The 26,923-nt window shown below is 37.4% G+C and overlaps 1 protein-coding gene across 1 annotated transcript; it reads right to left on the minus strand.

The window, feature by feature from the left end:
* Positions 1-26,710, minus strand: LOC140534152 (acyl-coenzyme A amino acid N-acyltransferase 1-like). Its single transcript, XM_072654851.1, has 4 exons — positions 26,551-26,710; positions 19,954-20,454; positions 11,740-11,942; positions 1-9,094 (listed from the first exon to the last, which is right to left on the minus strand). The coding sequence occupies exons 2-4, from the start codon at positions 20,414-20,416 to the stop codon at positions 8,507-8,509; spliced, it is 1,254 nt and encodes a 417-aa protein (XP_072510952.1). The 5' UTR covers positions 20,417-20,454; positions 26,551-26,710; the 3' UTR covers positions 1-8,506.
* Between the last annotated feature and the right edge of the window lie 213 nt (positions 26,711-26,923).

Below are 26,923 nucleotides of genomic sequence, written 5' to 3' on the forward strand. Positions count from 1 at the left end.
AAGAGCAGAAAGAAGGCAGTTGATAAGTGACTGAGAAGGGTGATAGAAGACAAATGAAGATAGTAAGCTTTGGGGAAAGTGTTTTCCGGATCCTTTAATTAAAATACTTTATTCTAATCACCACAACAGCAACATTTTGGAAAGACTCATTCAGGACACAAAGTCTGGACTAGGGTTGAGATAAGAGAGAATCTTCACTGAAAGCACAATACACTTTGTGTCTACCACCAGCTTCCTGAAACAGTTTCCATCATCTGTAAAATGAGATGGTTAGAATGAAGCAGAGGTTTTTAACCTATTTTTGTGTCATGGATCCCTTTCATAGTCTGGTGAAACCTAAGGATCCCCTCTTAGAATAATGTTTTTAAGTGCATAAAGTAAAATACATAGGATTATAAAGGAAATCACGTATATTAAAATACAGTTATCAAAATGTTATAAAAAAAAAAAAAAAGCACACTAGCCCCAAGTTAAGAACTCCTGCGCTAGATGATCTCCAAATCCCCTTCCAGCTCTGTAATTCCATGGTTTGCTGTCTTTTGGTTTCTTCTTTCCCTCTGTCACCCTGCATGTCCATGGAAATGGAGGAAGATTGCCTCTCCTGAATCTAGAAAAAGTCCATACTTGTTAGCCTTCTCTCCAAGAACAAATTCTCTTCTTAAATGTAGATTTTCTGTTTTCTGCAAGATTAGTTCATTTCAATGACTTTTGATACCTTTCAGTGACCTACAACAAAATCTCCTGTAAGCTTTACAACCTAAATTTCGATGATGCATAGCACTATATTCTCATGGTAAGGATGTAGGACTCCCTTTGAATCTGCAAGGCTGGAACATCTTTGTGCATGCCTCCTCAAACAAAAGTCAATTTAAGGTATATACATGCACTTTTGGTCCTGGTGTCTACAGCGAGAGAAGTCAACTCTGTCGGAATATGTCCAGAAGAGATGAATTAAGCTTGGTCAGGTTGGGATACTAAATCTCAAGTGTGGGAATTAAAAGCTTTTTATACAAAATGGTAAACCAAGATTTTGACTTCAACCCCAATCAACCCCCAGAGAGATTTACCAGTACATTCAATTCAAAATTTCTAGAACCGAGCCTTTGAAAATGCATTTGAATCGAAAGAAAGCTGAAGTCACCTGCAAGTTGAAGAGAGGGTGGAGGACTGTTCACATGCTACTTGAATGTCTCAAATTTTCACCAGAACTGTTAACAGTTAAAACTGCTATCCTGATTATCCAGCTGAATTAGTCTTGCAAACTAAAGCATCTTTTGAAAATCAGTAACTGCACTTTATGGAGTAGTTGTACAAAAAAAAAAAAATTCTACACAGATTTCTCCTTTAAAAATAGCCATGTAAAAATAGGAATGTAAACAAGAGCAGCTAAGCTGGGTGGGCTGCCAGGCAATAACTTGAGGCCATACACCTGAAGAAGGCACTAACCTCTAGAATTATCTATCTCTAAATTATCCTGTCTATATTTTGTTTGTACATAGATGTTTGAATGGTGTCTCCTCTATTAGTATGTAAGCTCCTTGAGAGTAGAGAGTGTGTTTTCCCTTTCTTTGTATCCCCAGCACTTAGCACGGTGCCTAGCACATAGTCAGTGCTTAATAAATATTTGTTGGCTCCCACAATGGAGCTGCCTGTAGCCAGCACAGGAAAGCTGGGAGAAACTGAATTATTGGCTAGTGTTTGTGAAGGTTAGTCTATATACCCCTCATGCAAAGCTGGTCATTTCTGAAAAAGAAAGAAAGAGAGAGAGAGAGAGAGAGAGAGAGAGAGAGAGAGAGAGAGAGAGAGAGAGAGAGAGAGAGAGAGACACAGACACAGACACAGACACAGACACAGACACAGACACAGAGAGACAGAGACAGAGAGAGACAGAGACAGAGAGACACGGACAGAGAGACAGGGACAGAGAGACAAAAAGAGAGAGACAGAGAGAGACACAGAAACAGAGACAGCGAGAGAGAGACAGAGAGACAGAGACAGAGAGACAGACATTGTGGTTTGGGTGAGTTCGCTACAGCTGTGGGTGTCCAGTGTTCTAGAATAGCTTTTCTTTTGTGTCCCTTTTTTGTGGTTGTTGCCCATGAATTTTGCACGCTCTTAGGAAAGTCTTGTGAGCAGTTCTGCCATGCTGCTGGCCTTAAACACGAACGCTAAAGAGTTTCCTTATGACTGTATCACAAGGTTAGTTACAAATGAATCTCTGACTATACCTTCTGAATCCCTCCATAGCTTAGGCGTAATTATGTCAGAGATTGAAAGACCTTGACAATCAGTGGTCAGAAGACTCTGGTGTGGATATTTATCATATATGAATGGCTGCCACAAAGATATCAGCAAGAATATAATTGTTATTATATTCAAAAGGTTATGGTCTTTAGTATACGTCTATGGGGCTACGGAATCAGCAGTTCTGATTGAATTGATCAGATCACTCAGATTGACTTTTCACTGCTTTCTAATGGAATTGACAATTCGATTGATTGCCAAATTGGGCAGTTTTAACATCATTTAAACATCACCCTCCTCCAACAGGGGTTCTCAAAGTATGTTCCCCAGATCCCTCAGGGCTCTTTCAAAGGGGCCAAAGCTCAAAACTATTTTCATAACAATACCAAAATGTTTCAAATTGTAATATGATAAATATTGATAGACATAACCCACATAAACAAAAACTCTTTGAAATGTCCTCAATTTTTAAGAATGTAAAAAGAGCCTAAGACCAAAAAGTTTGAGAACTGCTGATCTAAAGCAAGGAAAAATGACAGACAGCATTGTGTAGTGCATTAAGTGCTGGAATTAGAAGCCAAGAGACCTTGGCTCCAGTTCATTGGCTCCACCAACAATTAGTTGCATGAGTTAGTTGCCTTAGGGAAGCCACTTCACCTCAATGGACATCTGTTTCCTTATTTGAAAAATGAAGGAGCAGGACAAGATAATCCCTAGGGTCCCTTACTGTCCTGATATCCTTCAAATCTTGGGAGAAAAATGAAAGGGAAATTAAAATTTTAAGTTAAACAAATGAGGATCCATAGAGAAAACGTAATTGGAAAGTAATGGGTGACAGTTCCAAAGGACTTGTGATGAAAAATGCTATCCACTCCAGAGAGAGAACTAATGGCCTTTGGGCAGAGATTAAAGCATATATTTTTTAAACTTTATTTTTCTTGTCTTTTTTGTGACATGGCTAATGTTAAAATGTGTATATAACTGGTATCATATTTTTTTTTTCCTTTTCAATGGGGAGGGGAGGAATGGAGAAAGAGAATTAGGAATTGAACATTTTTTAAAAATACAATAGAATTCTGCATTTAACAAAGAAAAAAGAGAGAGAGGAAGGAAGGAAGGAAGGAAGGAAGGAAGGAAGGAAGGAAGGAAGGAAGGAAGGAAGGAAGGAAGGAAGGAAGGAAAGAAGTGATAGGTAAGGCATTAAGTTTAGGACAAAGAAGAAACAAACTAATGTTCAGTTTACTCAGAAGGAAGAGTTAAATAAGAGATTGTATAAAAGCAGCAAAGGTGGGGGAAAGTTGGGGCAGGAAAGAAAGAACAGATATCTATCTCCTTCAATTAATCAATAAGCATTTTGTTAACTGCCTACTGTATTAAGTGCTCAGTATACAGGTCAAAGAACAAAAATAGTTCCAGCTTTCAAAGAGTTTAGAGTCTAGCCAAGGTAGATAATATATATGGGTAATTATAATATATATGTGTATATACATACATATGTATGCATGCATATATGTAAATTTTGGTAGGAAAAGAAGAAACATCTGTGGGGGGGGCAGGAAAGGGGTCATACAGAAGTTGTCACTTGAACTGAGCTAGGCCTTCTGAAAGATGGAGGTGAGGAGGTGGTACATCCCAGGCATGATGGAGAACTTGCGCAAAGGAAGGAGATGGGGTACCATGGATGAGGAACAGTAAGAGGACCATCATGGCTGGACAGCAATGAATGTGGACAGGACTAATCAGTGATAAAGCTAGAAAAGTACCTTGGGGTTTGGGTCCAAGTTGTAAAGTGCTTTAAAGGCACAAAAGAATAGTTTTATCTTTGATCCTATAGATAATATGAAACCACTGGAATTTACTGAGTAGGAGAATGACATGAAGTATAAATATATCTTTATGGAAGTGTGGAATAGGATGGGAAGAAACCATGTTCTTATCTTTCTTTGTATCCCTGATGCTTAACATAGCGCCTGCTACATTCTTACTAAATGCTTATTGACTGTTAGTGGTAGTCCAGATAACAAGGATACAGTATATTCCTCCTGAAGCAGTAGGTGGCACAGTAGATGCAGCACTGAACCTGGAGCTATGAAGACCTGAGTTCAAATCTAACCTCAGACACTTGGAGCTCCTAGAAAAGTCTTGTGTGCAGTTCTGCTATGCCATAGGCCATTGAAAGTCTTAAATACAAAGAACACTAAAGCATTTACTTATGACTATGTCACAAGACTAGTTACCAAAGAATACCTGACTATACTTTCTGAGCCTTACTCTATCTTAGGCGTAATTTTGACACTAGGAGCTGTGTGACCTGGACAAATAACTTTATTGCTATTTGCCTCAGTTTCCTTATTTATTAAATGTGCATAATGACAGTACTTACCTTAAGAAGTTGCTATGAAGATCACATAAAGTAATATTTGTAGAATGTGCTACACACAATGCCTAGCACATAGTAAGTTCTATATAAATGCACATTCCCTTCTCTCTTCCCTGTCCCTCTTCCTTGAATTGTCTCTGAAGAACATGAAGGGAAAAGGAAGAGGAGAAAAGGGGAAATGGAGCTGGAACTAGGATACAACAATTAAGGATTTGTCCCAGAGTGATGAAATTTAAAGATAATGTGGCAATACCTGTGTTGTAACATGCAGTTGGCAAAAACAAACATCACATTTCTTCCCCTGGCAGCTATACCTCATGGAAGTTCCTGCCATCACATAGTTACAGACTTCTCAGCAGCAGCCGCACGATGTCCCAGGGGTCTCTCCCCACTGTAAATGGATGTGTCCTATAAAATTGATTTGAAGATATGTTTGGTGTCCCTTGCTCCAGAGGTAAAAATCATTAGTTGTGGTTCTAGAGGAGGAGGATATATTTTATATAGCATTTTGACAGTTTTCCAAGCATCTTATCTGATTTGATTTCTTCCTATGAGAAAAAAAATACCACTACCATCCAGTATGATTTAGTAGTCCCTCAAGTTCATGTCATAAAAGGACTGGTTGAAGGAATCAGGGATGTTTAGGATGGAGAAGAAAACCCTTCTACAGGGTAGAATAACTGTTTTCAAGTCCTATGGAAGAGAGATTGATTAGATTTGTTCTGCTTGGTCCCTCAGGCCAGAACCATGAACAATGGGTGGAGGTTAAAAGTAAACTGACATTGAGATGAGGAAGACCTTACTAACAATTCAAGCTTTCTAGAAATGGAATAGGCTCTTCTGTAAAGGAACAGATTCCTCTTCTTTGAAAGTCTTCAAGAAAAGGAAAAGGCTGGATGCCAGTTGCCAGCTATGTTGTAGAAGAATCTCTTCTTTTTTTTTTTTCAGGCAAGCTTTGGACTTGCTCACCCCCTAGGTCCCATCCAACACTGACATTATGTGATTTTCTGATTTTGTGACCGCAGGGACTCTGAGATTTTAGGTCTCAGGATCTCTTCTGACATGCAGAAGTTACAAGATTAAATTCTTCATGCTCCAATTACACCAAAGCCCAAGAGCCATGTTACAACAGCAACAAACAGAGTTAAAAGCTTAGCGAAATATCCATCACATTCATAGTCTAAAAGATATAGGAATTTTCCCAGGGTTTTTTTTTCATTTATTGGTCATCTGTTGAACATAATGTGCAAATTTCTTCATAAAATAATTACTGTTGAATTTAAAATAAGGGCTACCTCTAACCTTTAACATGTCACCACATAATCACTTTGCAATTTCATTCATTCCTTTAATCAACAAATATTTATCAAATGCTTACTATGTGCTAGAAAATGGGGGACACAAAGAATTATAAGACAAAGTACCTGCTCTCATGAGATTTATGGTCTTGAAGGTTTACCAAGGAAGTAAAATGTGCAGATTAATAATAACATAAGGCAGTGTGTGATTAACGCCATAACAGAGTCAAAGGAAAGTGCTTTGGGGACATAGAGGGGGAGATAGGAAAGTTTTCATGGAGGGCATGGCATTTGAGAATTGTATCCTAAAAGATGAGTAGGTGTTTGATAAGCAGAGATGGAAAAAAAGTGCTCCAAGCAAAAAGAAAAGGATATTCTGAAAGTGAGAAGAGTCAGAAAGATCTGAGTTCAAATCAAAATCCAGACTAACTATGTGAACCTGAGCAAGTAAATTACTCTACAGACCTTAGACCTTAGTTTTTTCAGCTCTAGAATGGGGATAATAATAGCACCTACCTCCCACAGCTTTTGTGATACCAAAAAGAGATATTTACACCCCTTAAAATGCTATGTAAATGCTAACTATGTTATTTAACTAGAAAGTAACATATATAAACATATGTAGATATCAACATAGACATAGACATGGACATTGACATGGACATAGACATGTTATAAGGACAACCAGAATAGAGCAGTAGTCATAGCAACCAGGAGAGGAAGACTTATAAAGATGGGGTCAGTCCTCAGCAACATTATCAAATGTTGCATGGAATCCACTATGGGAAAATGACAGAGAAAAAGCCATGAGATTTGCTGACTAAGGTCACTGGCCCTTTGAGAGAGGAGTTTCAGTAAATTGATAGGCATAGAAGTCATATCACAAGGGGTTGAAGAATGATGGATCATGATGAGGTAGACACAGCACATAAGTGCAGAGGTCTCTTTAAAGTTTAAAGGAAAAAAGAAGTGAGACTAACTTCAGGGTGTTGTAGAATCAAAGGAAGGATTTGGAAAGATAAGGGAGGCTCAAGTTTGTAGGCAGAAAGAAAGAACAAACTGAAGATGAATTTAGGGAACTACATGATCACAAACAAAAGAGAGAAGATAAGGTCACTTGGCAAGAAGGCCACAAGTCATAAGATCATAGTTTTAGGGTTAGAAGGTACCTCTAGGGCCATGGAGTCCATGGCATTCAACCCCTTCATTTGACAGATTAGAAGCTGAGACCCAGGGAAAGACCTTTCTATTCCTGAGTGAACTGAACAGATGAGAATAGGTACAGATAAATTTAAAGGCCAAGGAGAGAGACCTCCAAAGAGCTCATATTTCATCCTCTTAGTCAAATAGGAAGTAAGGGCATTAAGTAAGAACACAGAAGCCAGGGTAGGATAATGGGCTTGGAGAGGGCAAAATGGGCTCAAAAAAATTTGTGGGAATTTCAATAGGTATTTGAAGAAAGACTTTGGGATTGATGAGCAAGAGTGAGAACCCAGTGCAATCCAGACTATGAATTTGTAGGAGATCCAATCCAGTCAGCATGCTTTCTTGCCTTGAAATCATAAGAGTAGAGAAAAAAGTGGGAGGGGCAGCCCAAAATTGTGCATGGACCTAGAATTAGGGATTGACACAGAGGGCAAATGGGAAAGTCAAAGGGACAAGAAAGATAGGGTGTTAGATAGAGCTATATTGAAATAGTCCAGGGTGGATGTGGAGATAAAGAAAGAAGGGGACTGGTAGTGTTGGAGAATAGGGCATAATAAATGGGCTCAAGCTTGGGAAGCAGGTGATAAACATTGCTAAGCAGGTGTGATGGAGTGGGAGAAATGGAAGGAAGGGAAGATTTCCCAGGAAGAGAGCCAATGTTCCAAATCTTGCTGAAATTTTCAGTGACAACAAAAGAATATCATGAAGTTCTTTTGGCAAGGCCAGTGATGATGTGAAGATGGTGGTGCAAGTGTACGGCAAGGACAAGGACTTCAACAGGAAATGTTTCTGAGTGATGGTGGAAAAAATGATTGGCTGAAAGGGGCTCTGAGTAACAAGGAGTAGGATAACTCTTTGTCTTGTGCTAATGAGGCAGAGGGAGTGGAGAGAGCTGCTTGTGGGGAAGTAGTAGCATATAAAAAGTGTCAGTAAAAGCAAGGGAGTGAAGTGAGAACTCAGGTGAAATTCTAAGAGAAATAAAAAATCTGCAAAAGATCATCTTAACATATTTCTGCATGCAACGAGGGTTGGCAAAATTTATGAATGCATCCCATGACATATCCTCAGGTCTGCAGACTTCCAGACTTCCCACTCTGTGTTTGATTGAGTCACAGATCACTTCCAGAAGAGGAAAAGTAGGTCCTCAGTTCTATTAAAATGCTTTCTGAGTAAAGATGACTAGGAAGGGAAGGAGAAAGACAATTAAAACTTTTGTGGGCAGGGTTGAAGGAAGTTGGATAAGAAAGGTAGACTCAAAACGTGGGGGGAGAAATATGGTCCAGTCAGTGACTGTGGAGTTTCTCTATACAAATTTATCTTTTCTACCATCTTCCTCCATTTCAAGGGACTTCTCTTTGCATCAGAATCTTCTCCTTCTTCAGAGTTTGCTCCTGGAAGGAAAGAGATGATGTCTGAGGAATTTCTTGATCTCTGTCCAAGAGTGTTCCTGGGCTGCTGCATGGCAGACAATATCACCTCCCCACAGAATGGGTCTTGAAATGAAGGTGTTCCATGAGGCAAAACACAATGGGGAATAAGGAGGCTCTATCAGATGCCCAGCTCCAGGGTAGGAGAGCAGAGTTCCATTGCTTCTCCCATGTCTTCTCAGCTGCTCCATTGCTTGCTCAGCATAAGCTTTGCTATTCATACATTCATCTTTCTCTCCCACAATGAAGAGAATATGACCTTGGGCCTCTTCTACACGAAGGACGCTCTGTTGGTTGACTTCAGCTCCAAGGTCTCCATGAAGGGAACATATTGCCCCTGACACATGTATCTGGATGTACTCCACTTGGTAAAAGATTGGTTTGAAGACAAGATCCTTGTATTTGCATGGGGTTTCACGGAAGACATTAGCCCCATTGATGCAGATGGTGGCTACAACCTGCTTCAGGTGCACTGCCATGGCCAGCCCGATCTCTGCACCTTTGCATACTGAGATCACCCCAATTCCTGATTTGTGGATCTGTAAGACACCAAAGGAGAAGAAAGTGTAGAGAATGGAGAACCCAGTCACAATATCTATCCTTTACAAAGAAGACCATCCCAAAAATCTGGGGGTAAGATGGTTAGATATAAATCATCTTGATCAGGAGTAGTCACTTGAATATCCAAACAACTGACCCTGTCCTTCCCCAGTGTTCATTATGAGACTGGCAGTTATTCCCAACATTTTAGAAACAGCCGCAGGAAATCACAATTTATGTCATGACCCCTAATCCCTTGTCACAAATATACTCTTCACCCACATATACACATACATATACCATGTACAACATGATATATATAAACACTAAAGTGAATTGACTTTGCTTAGAGACTTGGGGGAATATGAATTTGGTAATATCTATTGAGAGAATTCCAGATGCTCTAGGCCTTTTGAAACAAGCATTGGTGGTCATTACATTGGATCTCGGTTATCAAATTTATTTTGTATTTCTTAATTTTATTTCATTATTTATTATTATTTAATAATACTTATTTCTTTATATTATTATTTATTGTTATTATTTAATAATATTTATTTCTTAATTGCATTTCAAATGCATTTTGTACTGCTTTTGTAAATTCTAAGGGATGTACCTGATCTCTTACCCCAAGAAGGTAAGCTCCACAAGAGTAGTGATGACTTCATTTATGTCTTTCTATCTCCAACTTTTAGCATGATTCCTGACACACAGGCCCTTCCCAAATGATTGTTGACTGAGAAATTCACTATACAAGGTGTTCCAAAAGCTACTGACCTTAATATTGCACTAAGATTTTGAGACACCATGGATATAGTCACAAATATAGCCCCATATACCAGTTAGACACCTCTAACATTCCATCAGCTCAAGCAATAACTTCCACTGGCTTTGGAGTCAAAAGACTTCATTCAAATCTCATCTCTGACACTTGCTATGTGGCCGTGGACAACTCATTTAAGCTCTCTAGGCCTCAGTTTCTTTATCTGTAAAACAAGGACATTAGACTAGATGACCTTTAAGATCCCTTCTATAGAGGTAACTGGTAGCTACAGCTATCCACTGCAGCGGATCAATCACTGAGCCTAGAGTCAGGAAGACCTGAGTTCAAATACAGCTTCAGATACTCCCTGGCAGGGTGACCCTAAGGAAACCACTTAATCACTCTTTGTCTTAGTTTCCCCAACTATAAAATGGGGATAATAACAGGACTTTACTGAGTTTACTGATCCTTTACTGAGGATCAAATGAGATATTTGTAAAGTGCTTAGCACAATGCCTGACATATAGTAGGAACTATATAAAAGCCTTCTCTTCTTCTTCCCCTTTCAGATTTAAATCTAGGCTCCCACAACCACAAGTCCTAGGTAGTTTGTTGCTCGAGGCATATAGAGGTTAGGTGGCTTGTAAATAAACACCAGAGGAAAACTTTGAACCAGTTTTGCAGACTCCAAGTCTAGCATGCTGGTACACCATGTTGCCTCTAGGAAACAGTATAACTTTTTTTATGATAATGACACTTCTGCATAGAAATGAAGGCTTAAGATTAGAGCTAGAAGAGACCTTGCATGTCATCAGATCCAGCCCCTTCCTTTTACAGAGGAGACCTAGAAAGGTCAGATGATAAGTGAGAGGCAAGATATGAAGACAGATGCTTGGATTCCAAATCCAAAGTTCTTTCCACTGTTAACACACTCTAATCCACAGTAGGAAGGGAGGAGGATGCTGGCTGTGTGGCCTCACACCTGTGCCCACTCCACTGCACGAAGTGGAGACAGAGACTGTCTCATCAGCATTGCAGCCAGAGTGAGAGGTGGATCTACAAAGTGGAAACAACAGAACCAAAGAGATTGTATCAAGCCAACTCTTCCTTTTCACTGACTAGAACGTAGCTTGCCTACCTCAGACTGGGACCATTGGTTAGACAGCATTCTGCCTTTATCTGCCTCAATGTAAAATACAGCCCTCAATATTCAGGTCATCTGAGGGCCAAGATATTACTTATACCAAGTGTACTAAACCTAGGAGATAGGGAGGTTCTTGAAATTGGATAGAAAAAAAAAATCACATCTTTATTTTTACTAATCTTTAACTAAAATTTAGCATTTCCTTTCATTATTGTTAAAAAAAAAAATTCTGAAGTGGTGTCCATAGATTTTATCAGACAGCCAAAGAAAAATTAAGAACCCCTGGTCTAGGCAGAGCCAACCTTCTTAGACTAATTATACATTCAACTTCATTTCTCCAAGTAAAAGAAATACAGGGCCCTGGCAGGTCATAGCCCAGCAGAACAGAAGGCACGATTCCCTCTGTATCTTTTGTGTGTGAATGAATAGGGCCATCATTGTTCTTTGTGTCTGCCATTCAATATGCTCTGCGGCCAGGCTAATTCAGGATAAAGCTATTTTATACCTAGGCTAGACTACCATAGATGAGTAATTTCAGTCTTGGTCATGTCAGTATGACTAACTACCAAGTGAACTGGACTAAGAAATGGTAAGGCCTCTTTCAGCTTTGAAACTCTGATTCCTGAAACAACTCCTGAGGAGTTCTGACTCAGTGGGCACCCAATAAATTGGTTCCAATTCAGAATTCTGATCAGTGACTCAAACTAGTGACTGAAAGCTGTGAAAGTGAAAGGTACCTTTGGGTGATGCATCAGCATATTGGCAGCTTCCTCGAAATATTCTAGGTCTATTTCCAGCAAGCTGTTGGGCAGGTCTTCATAGGCAAAATATGCCAAAGCCAATACACCAAAGCCATGACTGGCCAAGAGACTGGCCCGAAATTCAACCAGGCCACCAATGCCACCAAATAAATCGATTACCCCTGGGAAAGGGCCTTCTCCTAAGACAAACAGAGTGGACAAAGGAACAATGACAAAGAGAACAAGAAAAAGATTTGCCAGTCAAAGGCAGATCATAATGTAAAAATATGGATAGTTTAAAATGAATGGTGAATAAGTTATCTTCACTATCAGAAATGCCTAAATTAACTATAATGGATATATGAAGAAAGACTCTACCTGCATCCAAATAAATGATAAATAGAAGTACGTATAGAATAATTATATCCATTTGTGTGTAACGGTAGTCGTCTCTAGGGTGAGGAGAAAGGGAGAAAAAGGGGAAAAAATTTATATGAAAACTTTTTTGCATATTTAAAAAGAATAGCAAGTTGTACATAGATTTGCAATTCCATTCACAATCATCTTTTTTATTATACTATGTTATGGAAATGCTTATTTTATTCTTTAAATTCAAAATAAAATCAATTTTTTAAAAAAGTGAATGGCATGAAAGAAACAGATGAAAGAATTTGAGAGGTGGAAGGGGATTCTCAGCAGTCATTTAGTTCAACCCCTACCCTAAAGAAATACCTGCTCTAACATATCAGATAAGTGGCTATAGAGATTCGACTTGAAAATTTCCAAGGATGGGGAATCTACCACCTCTCAAGGCAACCTATTCCACTTTGGGACAGTTCTCCTTTGCCTCTTTTCAGCTTCTACCCATTGCTTCTGGTTCTGTCCTCTGGGCCAAACAAAATAGATTTAACCACTGATGAGACAGCCCTTAGAACATTTGAACAAAGTTTTGATGAACTCTGAATCTCCTCCAGGCTAAGCATCCTTGTTTCTTTCAATCTATGCCATATAGCGTGAAATCAAGACCTTTCCCCAAGCCAGTTGCCATCTTCCATGTAGTCTTCAGTTTTTTAACATCCTTTTTAAACTGTAGAACCCAAAATTGAATTCAGTATTCTGGATGAGGTCTGGTGAGGGCAAAGTACCGATGACCATCATCTCCTAATTCCTGGAAGGTAGCCTTCTTTTGTGGGGTTTTTTAAAGTTTTTAATGACATTTTCTTTTTCTTATATCACCATAGTATCCCATGTATCCCTTCCACTTCCCTTCCCAGGGAGCCATCCTATATGGCAAACAGCATTCTTTAGAGAGGAAAAACACAAGTTAGCACAACTGATTGAGTCATGGAAAAAGTACAAAAACATGAATAATACCTGTGGACCTCCCACCTCCAGAAAGGGGTAGATTGGGGGTATCTTCTCATCTGCCTTCATTTGAGTCCTGTCTGATTTTTCTAATTTTGTTACTTTTACTTGTGCTTGTTTTGCTGTGTCCTTCTTTCCAATTACATTGTTGAAGTTACTGTGTATATTGCTTTCTTGGCTCTGTTTACTTCACTATGCATCAGTTCATATGGGTCTTCCCATGCTTCTCTGTCCTCATCGCATACATCATTTGCTGGAGCACAGCAATATTTTGTTACATTCATGCACCACAATTTGGTTAGCCATTCCCCAGTGGAGGGACATCTGCTATAAAGTACGCCTCTCTTAAATGCAGCCCAAGATCTTAGCTGTTTTGGATGCCACATCACACTGTTGATTCATATTGAGTTTGAAACTCAGAGGCAGCTAGTAGATGCCACAGTGCCCAGAGCTGTGAGCATGAAGTCAGGAAGACCTGAATTCATATCTGGCCATCTATACTCCCTAACTATGTGACTGTGAATAAGTCTCTTCACTTTTGCCTGCCTCAGTTTCTTCATTGGTAAAATGGGAATCACAAGAGCACCTACCTCCCAGGGTTATTGAGAGGATCAAATGAGACAATATTTGTCACGTGTTCAGCACAGTGCCTAGCACATAGTAGGTGCTTAATAAATGCAAGTTTCCTTCCTTCCAATAAAACCCTCAGATGTTTTTCAGGCATCTAATCATGCCTCTCCCATCTTGTATTTGTAAAGATGACTTTTTGTCCTTAAGCATAAGACCTTATTGAATTTCATCTTATTGAATTCAAGCCAATTCTCTAGTTTATCATCCAGATCCTTTTGTCTCCTGACATCCAGTGTGTCAGTTATCCCTCCAAGCTTAGTGCCATCTGCCAATTTTATGCATATGCTATCTATGCCCTTAACCAAGTCATCTTTAAAAAATGTCAGATAACATAGGGCCAAGCACAGAGTCCTGGAGTATTTCACTAGAGACTTCCTACCACATGGATATTGAAACGTTAAAGACAAGTCTTAGATTGTAGCCTTACAACCAATTAAAAATCCATTTTATTATATGATAATCTAGCCCACATATTTCCATCTTCTCTACAAGAATAGTAGGAAATACTGTATCAAATGTTTTGTAAAACCCAGGGTCAGCTACATTTGCAGCTTTCCTCTCATCTACCGGGTTAGCAGCCTTGTTTAAAATAATTAAAAGATTGGAAGGTTTCTGTCGTGATTCAAATTTGACCTGACAGTAATGAGACGATGGTTGCTATTATCATTATCAATCAGCAGCAGCATTATTATGAGTGGGAGTGGTAGTAGTAGCAGCAGTATCATTATTATTATAATGTTTTGATCTTTCCTCTTTTCTTTTCTTGAATTCAGATAGAAATTGTCAAAGGACAAGTTACTATTCTGCTATTTCTTTTCCATTTAGTGCTCTGTGGATAATTTTGCAGGTAGATAAAATGACTTTTTCATAATTGAATAAGAGTTTTAGGTTATAAGTTCATCTTCTATAGATTCACTGAAGGAATCTATTGACAACTCCAACACAGACAGGACAGCAAGGATGACATTCACCTCATCCTGTTCCCACGTGATTTCAATTCCTTCCATGAGTTCTGTATGCTTTGCAATTTTTTCATCCATTTTAGGGTGATATTTATTAAAAAATTATTGTTCTTAAATTTTTATGAATCAATGTTATGTCTGGGCACTTGTGGGCAAGAATTATGTCCATGATGATACACTGCTTCTAATGTAATTTATTTTTTGAATTCTCAATATTCAGAGAGGGTTATATGGTTATAACACAGAGGGATTTATTGGCTGTTTGTTTATGAGTAATAGTACTTTTCTGGTGTACATTTCCAGCCACTGTGTCTTATAGGTACCCAGCAGATGCTCAGTTTTATATACAGGGCTGTTGAACAAATGACCTCCCTATAAATTCTGATGTCAGTGACCTGATCCTGAATTACTATCCTAAGCTGTGCCATTAATATATGAGTCCATATGATTCAAACATGTCATTTTTTGTCCATATATTCTTGGTTGAAATCACATGGATATCATCCTTCAGATTCCACCCTTAGATCTTACTCACTTCCTAGACTCTGTATAGAAATAAATAAATCACTTTGAGTTACATTAGACAAATCCAATAGCATATACCTTTGTCAGTCATTCCCATTCCTTTGTGAAGTAAGATCTAGTTGTTTGAAACTTTATTCTGTACATTTTTATCCTATCATGAGCACTGAGAATACCAATTCTTTTCCTCCTCTCTAGCTTCCTTGGGAATGAGTTTCATGTTTCCTTAACATAGTAATGGTTTTTGTTGGGGGATGTTCTAGATCAAAAGTTCTTAACCTTGTTTTTTCTGTCAGAGAACTCTTCAGCAGTCTGGTAAATGCTATGGTCCTCATCTTACAATAATGTTTTTTTTAATTCACAATTAAAGGAAATGGTAAATTTCAGAGATTTGTAAAATTAAAGATGTATTTTTTTCCCATAAAAGTTAATGGATCCCATGAAATCCATGCCTTGACCTCTGGGGAGGACGAGGTTCAGGGATACCAAGCTAAGAAGTCCTTTCCAGATTTATTGCTGCCCATTTTCCCATGCTAAAAGTCTATGCTGGTGGCTATATTACGACAGCTAATTGCTCTTAAGTGTCTTATTCCCATTAAACTTTGACTGTAGGATGCCAGTTAGGTTTTTCACTTCACAGCCACAATTTTCTGCCTGAGGGCCTTTTGCTCAGTGTGTCTTTCATGGAGAAAAAAAGTGTCTTGATCTACAGTAAAATTTTTAATGTAATATAACTCTCCATGATTCATTGATTCAGTTTAACTCTGGGATTCAAGCTCAAAGTCATCAGTCTCTTTTTATCCTTGGACACATTAAGAATTTTACATTGATCAAATACAAATATTATTAGAGAAAGTTTCCATAAGATTAAGCAGCTCTTTAATGTGCTTTTCAGGGGAGTCATAGAATGTGATGCCATCCATGTATATGAAGTGATTATTGTGATGTTTTGGTACAACTCTCTTTAAAGCCATACAAAATAGAGAAACATGGAAACATGCAAAATAATGTTTGAAATGAGCAGGACCAGGAAAACATTATATATAGTAACAACAATATTGCTTTAAGAATGACTTTGAGTGAATAAGTTATTTTGTTTATTATAAACCCCCAAATTAACTATGATAGGCATATGAAGATGCTAACTGCATGCAGAGAAAGAAGGAATTTCCTTTGTTTACAATCTTACCCACTCTAGACATGGACAATGGATTGTGCTTTAATGAATGTAATGGTAATTAAATGGGAAACTCTTCCCCTTTCATTAATAGCCCATGTGACCTGCTTAAATCACATGGAAGCCTAAGTCATATGTGGTAGAGGAGCTTGCTGAAAGGGTGGAACAGGAAGAGTGGAGCAGAACTGAGAGGAGGTTACTGAGAGCAGTTAGAGTGAAAGGATAGAGAGGAGGCAGGCAAGCAAATAGCTAGACTGGTGAGTTTTTGTTTGTTTGTGGAAAGGCTTGGGAATGGCTTTGACCCCTGCAGCGCTAATAGTCACTTCTTGGTTACTATGATGGATTTGACTTTCTGGTTTGGGGATTTGGCTTTCTGGTGTCTGAATAAATGTTTTTCTTCTGCCTTCTATATAGAGAGTCTGTTATAGTTTGTGTTTCAGAACTACACTGGCATACTCTTAGTGGCCCTCGGTGCTGTGAATATTGCCTGGGCAATACAATGGGTTACTATTAACATCATCATTATCATCATCATTTTCATCTTTGTTATTGTGACTTTTTTCATTCTTTTCATCTTTTTAGAAGAAGCCCAGATAGAAATGATTCTAGGACAATTCGGTATTGAACTTTCTTTTATATTTAATGTTCTACAGATGATTACAGAAGTACTTAAAATAACTCATTTTTGTATTTGGAATAAAAGTATTATGATGTAAATTCATCCTCCATAAATTCACTGAAACCATCCTAGTATAATTCCACTAGCAGACAGGATAACAGGGATGATATGTATCTCATCCTAATCCTAATTTTCCCCCTGCAACTCTGTTGTTATTGTTTAGTCATGTCTAACTCTTTGTGACTTTACATGGGATTTTCTTGACAAATATGCTGGGGGTGATTTATCATTTCTTTCCCCAGTTCATATTATAAATGAGGAACCTGAGGCAAACAGAGTTGCTCAGGGTCGCATAGCTGGTAAGTTTCTGAGGCTGGATTTGCACTCAGGAAGATGGGTCTTCTTGACTTCAGGCCCAATACTCTAACCCCTGCACCACCTAGCTGCCCCTTGCTCCTTCAGTTAGTTCTCTCTTTTAAAAGTTTTTCATCTATGGAACTTGGAGATTACAGGCATTTGGTATGGTGACAACCATTTGAAATGTTGGTCTAAGTTTTGGTGAATCAATGTCACATTTGGGCAATTGTGGGCAACAATTTAGGCTAATAAGTCCAGTTCTGGTTCAGTTTATTGGTTGATTTCTTCAGAATATTTTGAAATTTCTATTTTTAAGACAAGAATGTGTCATGTCAGTTCATAAAAGAAAATGAGCTTTTGACATATTACTCTAACCATCAGTTCATGTCTGCTAGATATTTATAACCTGCTGTGTTGCAGTTTCTATCGCTTCTTTAAATAATCTGTATTGACTAAGTCCAACCTTCTTAAAGATAACTTCTACATTTCTGTAACTTCTAGTGATAAAGCTGATCTTGAATTGCTATCATAAACATCTCATTTCCAGAAACGAATCTGCATGACTCAGTCAATGGTTCACTGCTTATCTGGAAAGTAATGTTGGTGAAACACACACAGATATTGTTTATGGATGACCTTCTGGTTCTATTTCTATCTTAGCTATTTCTGAGTGTCCATCCCAAGCATTGAGTTAATTCAACTTGTCCATTGGAGTGTAACTCTTTCAGCTTCTATTATTACTCAAGGAAGTGATATATGATTATTTAAAATTATTTTTGTAGACTTTTAACCCAATTTATCATGTACTTTAGGAATGTCCATCTTCTTTTTTTCTTTTTTTGGTAAGGCAACAGTAATTCTTGGATAGCTGCCTTATGGTGATGAGGCTTAGGTATCATTAATATTGTATAAATGGTTAAGATACTTTCCAAATATTTTATGGCTAATTTTAGAGTTTCAAAGGCATGTATTAGGACTAGTAATGGGCAAGTGTAAGTTGATTTAAATGTAGACTTCCCATTAAGTTTTGATTTCCGTATGCCGTCTAAATCTCTGTGGCATTTAGCCACAGCCTTCTCCTTAATATATTTATGCTTAATGTAACCTGTCTGAAAGGGATCAAAGTATTTGTGGTTATCACACTCTTCTATTGGTTTAAAGCCTGAAACTATTAGGTTCCAGCTTTCGTTGTCATACACTAATAATCTCACACTTATCGAATCAAAATTTCTGGATATCACTGGGGAAAGTTTCCATGAAGCAAGGAGGCTATTTAATATGCTTTTTGGTGGAGCATATAACTTGACATTGCCCTTGTACATCAAGTGATTAAGATGCTTTAGTTCAATCACCATGCCCCTTTAATTTGGAAGACATACTTAGTTTTATTTAGATTAGGAGATATGTTAATAGTACAAATATAAGAAGCAGCATAATGGGTTTAAACTGCCTCCCTCAGGGGGAAAATGGCACAATTTGTGAGTCATTCTTACACTGTTTTGTGGCATATTTTAAATACACAAGTTTTCCATATGACCATCATGTACTCTGGGGGCAACTAGGTGGCATGGTGGAGAGAGTGTTGGGCCTGGAGTCAGGAAGATTCATTTCCTTGAGTTTAAATCTGTCCTTGGACACTAACTACTTGTATGACCCTGGACAAGTCACTTTACCCTGTCTGCCTCAGTTTCCTTATCTGTAAAATGATTGGGAGAAGGAAAAGGCAAACCACTCCAGTATCTCTGCCAAGAAAACCCCAACCAAGGTCAGCCACAAAGAGTTGGGCACAATGAAACACCTGAATAACAACAAAATCATATACTCTAGGGTTTTTACTACACTTGGATCAATTTCATATATTTGCAATATATGAATAAGCTATAAGAATGTAACCTGAGTTAAAGACTTTGAAACATTCAAAATACTATTTTTGTCTAAGAGTTTATAGGTTATTTTAGTGATAAAAGTTAAACGTGCTTTATATAAAGTACATAATGATGCAATTAGACTGTATTTGGAAAGATCACTGGCCTTATTTTTTTGGAATAAAGATGCAATACCTTCTGTTAATGAAGGTGGGATTGGTCTTACATCTGAGAATAAGTTGGAAAATTCCTTCTTAGTAATTCATATGCCAATGAATTTGAACAATTATAGATCTCCAGCCATGACATAGTCTAGTTTTGCAGAGAAGCTAATAGTTTAAATCACCACCTCTGAAGTGACTTCTTTCATTTGTTATATCACATGTACATAAACTGTCTGCTTCCTATTTCATCCAGTTTGCATTTTAGTAATGCCAGACTTCTTTCAACCATATAGACCACGAGAAATCTCCCACATCTTGGTCATCTGGGGAGTCTCTCTTGCCTCTGACTTCTTTACTTTTCAAGCCTCTAGTAAAGTTTTGGGTTGCTGTTAAATTGCTTATTTTCATTTTTTATTTTGTTTTGACTCTATTAAGTCTAGTGCTCTACCTATTAGGCCACGCTGCCTCAATTTCTAATTAAGAGATTATTATTAATTATTCCCTGAAGTTTTCCAGACCCTCAATACACAAATAGAAAATAAAATCCCACCTGGAGGGAGGAATAAGGTTCCTCGAACTCGACCTTCTCTAATTGGGATCCGCTGCAGCCCAGGGCCTGAGTACCAGCGTTCTATCATCTGACTAGCCTTTGGTTGAATGTTGGGAAAATCCTCCAAGACAAACGAATCATAGAGATCGAGTTGAATGTAAAAGGGGCTATTCATTACATCCTGCTTCACTAGTCGCCGAAATGGATTCACAGGCTTCAAGGACCAGAAGAGACCCATGGGATGGACACCTGTATAGTCACCTCCAAGAGCAGCTGCTTTCTCTAGGTCCACATTGCCAGCCTCATCAGCCTTATAGAAAGCTCGAGACAGGAAGAGCTTCCCTTTTTCATCTGTCAGTGATGCCTTGAAGGTTACCACCTGAAAAGGGTTAAGTCCAGTTGCTCTGATGCACAAAGGCTCATCAGCAAGAGCTATTTGTGGGGTGACTACCAGTTGGAACATTGGCAAAGTACAATGTGTAGGGTAAGTGATACCTTGACCTATAAAAGTAAAAACAAAGAAACCAAAAATGTTAAATATATAATTTGTAAAATATAGGATAAGAAGGGTGGGGAGGGGAGGAGAAGGAAAAGGAGAATATCAATAAAGAATAAAAATAAAGATGGTGAATATAATATGAAAAAAGGAAAATGAGCACAGAGGAAAGCTAGAAAGGAGAAATGAAAAGACAGAGGAAGGAAGGCAAGAAGAAAAGATGCAGAAAAGGAAGGAAGAAAGGAAGGAAGGAAATAGATATGAATAGAGTGCAGACACTGGGAAATTCTTAGAAGAAAAAATATCGACCCATATGTCTATAATAAAGCCTCGTATGTTTCTCCAAACCATTACAGAAAGAGTGGATGGCAAACAAAATGAATTAGAGTTTCTAATAGAAAAAAAGTAATTCAGTTTCCTATATTTTCATTGAGATTTGATGGGATAAGAACCATGATTGGAATATGGCTCCAGGTAGAAAAGTAACTTAAGAGAGATTTCAAAAGCCCAATAACAAAATATGATTAATTGAAGAAAAAAAAACAAGAAAGAGCTTAGAAGATTGAAATGAGTACGGAAGAAATTGGATTTGATAAATATAGAGAGAAATAAATGGGAAAAGCAAGGTCTATATATTCTTTTCAGCCATATCTGGAACATTCCAGGAAACAAATAAGTTATCAATAAATTCAGAAAAACACACATTTTAAATGGAATTTATAGGTCATATATAGTTAAGTAAAAATAATAATGAACAAGGGAAATATAACAAAAAGATTATAGACCCTTTTGGAGGCTTGTTTAATGACTCTCATTAAAGATCAAATTACAGAAAGTAATATAGTTTATTAAAGATGATGTCATAAGTATAAGCTATCTAAAATGATAGAATGCAGCCAAGTCAGTTATCAGAAGCAAATTTTCTATTCCATAACACCTAAATTAAAAAGAGTAACAAAAAAATCAACTAAATGTACAATTTGAAAAAAGAGAAAATTATTATTTTTTAAAAGTTTGTTTTAAGCCCAGTGAAATTAAAAAAAACATTATAAAATGTAATCAAAAATAAGAGAAAAGAGCTATATCAGATTGCTTGCCATCTCAGGAAGGGAGAGGGAAGGGGAGAAGAAAATTTGGAACTCAAAACTTTTTTAAAATGTTCAAAAATTGTTTAATGTGTAATTGGGGGAAGAATAAAATATTATTTTAAAAGATAAGATAGGAGAAAAGAATATCAAATTACCAAGGCCAGAAATGAAATGAAAATCACAACAAATACATAAAATAGAAAACTGAGATCCAACACCACTTAAACAGTTTGACCTAAAAATTCATAAAGGAAAATCAAGTGAATGAAGATTATCTATGATATGCATGTATTTGAGCATATCAGTATATAATACCTTGAAACAATACTGCAGATAAACAATGAGCAAGCTTAATAAAGGAAAAAAAAAGAGAGTAAATTAGATTGCATTTGGAAAATTGTACAATGATTGCAATCTAAAACTGTCCCCTGAAACAAAAATCCATAATTTTAACACCAGCATTCTTCTAATGATGCTAGATGACTTTATGAATCATGGAAAACTATCATCTCCAAAGAATAAAATTTTGAGTGAATAACAACAAAAACCAACCCAGAAATAAATACAGTGTACATAAATTGACAGTAGAACATTCCCAGTGACAATGTACAAAATGTATCAGTGCTCATTTTTAAGTGGCGTAAAATATATCATTCAAGAGGTCTATGACTGAAAGGAAAATACACTGGAAATTGACAAGAGCAAGCTATATAACTGATGGACAATGCACCACACAGAGTATATGGTAAGCAGTTAAATGCTTTATCTAATCCAGGGGTGGGGAACCTTTAGCACTGAGGCTACAAGTGGCATTCCAGATCTTTGGGTGTGGCCTTTTGACTGAGTCCAAGTTTTACTGAACAAATTCTTTTATTAAAGGGAAGTTTGGAGTCAATCAAAGGGCTGCACTTGAGGACCTAGAGGGTCACATGTGGCCTCCAGACTGCAGGTTCCCCACCTCTGATCTAATCTAATCTAGAAAACCTGGGTAATGCACTTTTAATAACCCAATGTGAAGAGTTACTAGAGCAGAGATTTAGTCATTTTTGTATTATGGACCTCTTTGGCAGTCTGTTCAGGTAGCTGAAAACTTATAGGAATGGGAGCATTTTTCTTTAATGTGATAAAAAGTATTTATTTGATAACAAGAGTTTTTATGTAACGGAGAAATATTAGAGGACTTCCTATTAAGAAGATAGAGAAAACAGTTTTCCGCTTTCAATATCACTACTCAACATAATTTTAGAAATGCCAGCTTATAGCAAAAAGATACAAAGCAGAAATTAAGAGAATAAACATAGTGAAAGATGAGATTAAAATATTTATATTTACAAGTGATATCGTATACCTTTGTGAGTTACAGAACACCATCATCTCCAAAGAATTAAAATCGTGAAGAAAGGGGGTCAAGAAGGAAGACAAGGAAGAGGAGAGATATGAGAAAGAGGAAGAGAAAGGGGATGAGGAAAAGTAGAAGGAAAAGTGAACTACCATTCCGAAGTATGACAAAATGAATCCAATACTTCACTTACCAAGATCCATACAATACCCATATAAAGACAGCTACAAAACAATTTCAGTAGTAACAAAGCACCAATTAAACAACTAATGAGATTTAGGAATGTTTTCTATAGATGTGAGTGATAGTTTCCTATCAAAGACCTACAACAGAATCCTCTCCATTATTCAGTCAATGCTGTGGATGTAGAGAGGCAAATGGATCTCTGTGAGGGATAGGGGGATGAATGAGAGGGAGAGAGAAGAGCTAGATTTCAAAATTTAGTAAAGTTAGAAATATTAAGCAAATTTTTTTATAAATTGAGTACAAATCAATCCAAATATCAACTGACTACTTAATAAAATTAAAGTGATAAAAAATATGCATATGTGGGAACAGATGGAAAAAATGTCAAGATTTTGCATTCGAAGTTCCAACTTTTTAAAAATGTTTAAATTCCTTAATAATCAGAAAAATGCAAATAAAGACAAATTTAAGATACCCACCTTACTTACACTTACTAGAAAGACAGAAATATCTTAATAATATTGTGGAGACAATTAGGTCAAGGGCTTGTGAAGTTAGCAATATAAATATTATTTGTGTCTCAGGTTAATGTTTAAAAAAAAAATTTCTTTTGTGGTCCATATTGCAAATGCTTTTAAAAAAAGTATCACCTATCGAAAAGTTGGAATTGCTTTATCTGTTATAAACTGTGTTAAAAATAAAAAAAAATAGAAAGACAGAAATAATAGCAAAGGAAAAGTCTAAAACCCAATATTGGCAGGATTGTGAGAAAACATGCTCTGTAACATATAATTTGTAGTAAATGGTACAGGGGAGTACAGTGAATCATAAAGTCAATATAAGGTGTCACCAAGTAATTCCATCTCTAGGACTTAATCCCCAACAGGATACACACATCCCAATGGAGCATGATCAAAAGCCATAATAAGAAAATTTTTGAAGGGGATTATGAATGAGGATACCGTGGTAATCACTAAAACATAGGAAGAAGTCTAGCAGTAAAAACCATCAAGAACAGAGGACAAAAATTGTTTCCAAGGCCTCCAATATGCAGATAGGCTTTAGCTGGTGCAGTACAAAGGATGCTAGATTTGAAGTCAAAGTACCAGAGTTTAAAGAGAGGAAAAATAGATCATTGTTCAGCAATATGCATAGCTCTTCTGCAAAAAACAACAAAAAAGGAAATAATGGAAAATTGGAACATGACTAAACAAATTATGCCATCGAATGACACAGAGAAAAGTGCCAGTGAATAATGATTATATTCCAAAGTAGAGATTACATGCAAAGAAAGTATTAAAGAGTTTTCATACAATCTCACAACAAGGTGTGAAGAAATTCTCTAATCAAGCAGATCATTATGGAGTGACTTGGTTCCTGTATAAAGGCGATTGAAACCACACAGATTGACTGAATCAGTCACCTCTCAGCGTTTCATATATGTGTGAATGTATGTATGTGTGTGTATATTCGCACACACATATTCAATTCACAGAACAAAATGAGTATTTCCATGACACAGTACAATTAAAAGGTGATTGCACACAACTGCAAATCTACCATCTACAACTTGCTCTTCCCTCCAAATATACAATAAAGTTATTATGTAAATTTCTTCTTTTTCCTTTTTTCTTCCTTTCCCTCCTTCCCCCATCACCTTTAGAAGACTACTATTAAGCACAAATAGGTATATATGCTTAATTATTCTATACAGACTTCTATTTATCAGTACTTTCTCTGTATGAGGAGTAGTGTCATTCCTCATATGTCCTTTATTGTTAATCTGTGCATTCATAATAGTTAAAATAACTTATTGCTCAAAGTAGTTCTTAAGACAATATTGCTGTTACTGAATACAGCGTTCTCCTGTTTCTTGTGGGAGGAAGTCAAGGCTTAGTGCAGTTTCTGGACTAAGAGTTCTGCACAGAGGTGAGGTGGGAGAGGATTTTTCTTAAACCTCCAGCAGAGGGATGAAAGGAGGATGAAGGTGCAAAGAAGAGCCTAGGCTTTCCTAAGGGGCAAACTGGCTCAGATTTTTTAAAAAATCCATGTTGATCAATAAAGGGATTGCACCTAGGAGTAATGCCATTGAGTAGCCATTACACTTTTACTCTAGGTAGAATAAGGAGACCAATCTTTAAAATAAAATTTAAAAATTAAGTGATCCCCTGTCTTCTTCCAGTCAAACTGCACAAGCTTAAGTGCCTCACCACACACACACATGTATATCATTTATCATCATCATCATTACCATCACTGAAAGTTCTGCCAGCAGAAGTCAGTTTGTTATGAACCTGGCTCCCATTACAGATTCATTCGCCTCCCCAGATACACGGCATTGTCTGAATATTGGAGAGAATTCTGTGTTGCACCAAAGCTATTTTCATAGTGACTACAGTTGCACTGAATATGCCAGTGTAGTTTTGAATTACAAAATGTAACAGACTCTTTATGTGGAAGATGAAACCAAAACATTTATTCAGACATCAGAAAGTCAAATCCATCATAGCAACAAAGAAATCTATACCCAATAACAATGCAGAAGGCAACACCCTCCCCAAGCCTTCCCTCTATTAGGCTTCCTACAAACCACCTCCCTTAAACAAAATCACAAATTCTCTCACTCATGCTAGTTGCTGTCTGCTCTCTGTTTCCCAGCTCTGACTGCTCTGACCAATTTCTTCTCAGTTCAGCTCCACTTTTCCTCCTCCACCCATTTGGCAAGCTCCTTCCACCACAGACTCATGTGATTCAGGCTCCCATGTAACTCATGCAGGTCACATATGCCTATTAATGGATGGGAAAGATCTTCCCATTAAGAAACAAAAATACATTAACATTGTATCCTGTTGTATCCTGTTGTAGATCTTTGACAGAAAACCATCCCCCACATCTATAGAGAACATTCCAAAAGCTTTCAAAGGTTGAGGAAATAGGAAGCTTTGGGATACCTTGTAGCATAATTTCATTTCTTTGGGATTCATTTTCCACACTTGCTAGATTCTGAAGAGGCCATAGTGGCTGGTGGATCTCTTGAATTCAGAAATCAAAATTAGTTTAATAAGTAGTTATCCCTTCAAAACTGAAATCCAGAACATGACTATTACGCACACACAAAGACTACAGTAACAAACAAGATGTACAGAGATCCTAACACCCAAGGAGACAAATTTTACCTTTTAAGTATCATTGGGACATAATGTAATGATACTCTGATTAGAGTATTACTCTAGAAGGATCATTTCAAAATAAAAGGATAGTAAAAATGAGGAGAAGGTTGAAGCTAAGAGAAATTGGATTCATATTAAGCTATATTTAAATCAACAAGATGGAAAACTAGACATTTTCTTTGATCCTCACAACCTGTCAAATATATACCGCAAAGAAATCATGTGCCAAAGATAAAGGAACTTCAGTCATCTCCACAGTCTAGGACACCAGGAATCTAAAAGAAGGTAAAAAAAAGTTCCACAAACCTTAAGACCCACCTGGTACTCAATCAGCACTGAACTCTCCCTCACCCCTGCTCCCAGCAATAAGACAACTGGATCCAATTCATTCACACATGAAGCAACAAGAGGCAGTCTTAAACCCCAGTCTCCTTTCCTTCTTCCAGTCCTGTGGAGATCCAAAGTCCAAACTGCTAACATTTGCTAAGTCCTTGATAGCCAGCACTGAGGCAACATTCTGTGCTACGAAAGGTCTCTACAAACAGAGGAACAGAGAATATGGAGCAGGACAAGTGTCTGGAATTGAAATAGAGTTCCAGTCCACAACTCAGACTACTACCCTCCTCCTCCCAAGGCCTCAAAAATCAAAACTCAGTCATCTCAAGCTATAACACCAGCATGGCAGCACTGA

Source organism: Notamacropus eugenii, chromosome 1, assembly GCF_028372415.1.
Source record: "Notamacropus eugenii isolate mMacEug1 chromosome 1, mMacEug1.pri_v2, whole genome shotgun sequence".
NCBI lineage: Eukaryota > Metazoa > Chordata > Mammalia > Diprotodontia > Macropodidae > Notamacropus > Notamacropus eugenii.

Bases quoted from the DNA above. Each gene is read 5' to 3' on its own strand.
- LOC140534152 (XM_072654851.1), bottom strand. From the start codon at position 20,416: ATGTTCCAACTGGTAGTCACCCCACAAATAGCTCTTGCTGATGAGCCT. The intron at 11,943-19,953 runs GTGGGATTTTAT...TGTTTGTCTTAG, and splicing joins AACCTTATTCCTCCCTCCAG to GAGAAGGCCCTTTCCCAGGG. The intron at 9,095-11,739 runs GTACCTTTCACT...GGTGTCTTACAG, and splicing joins TGCTGATGCATCACCCAAAG to ATCCACAAATCAGGAATTGG.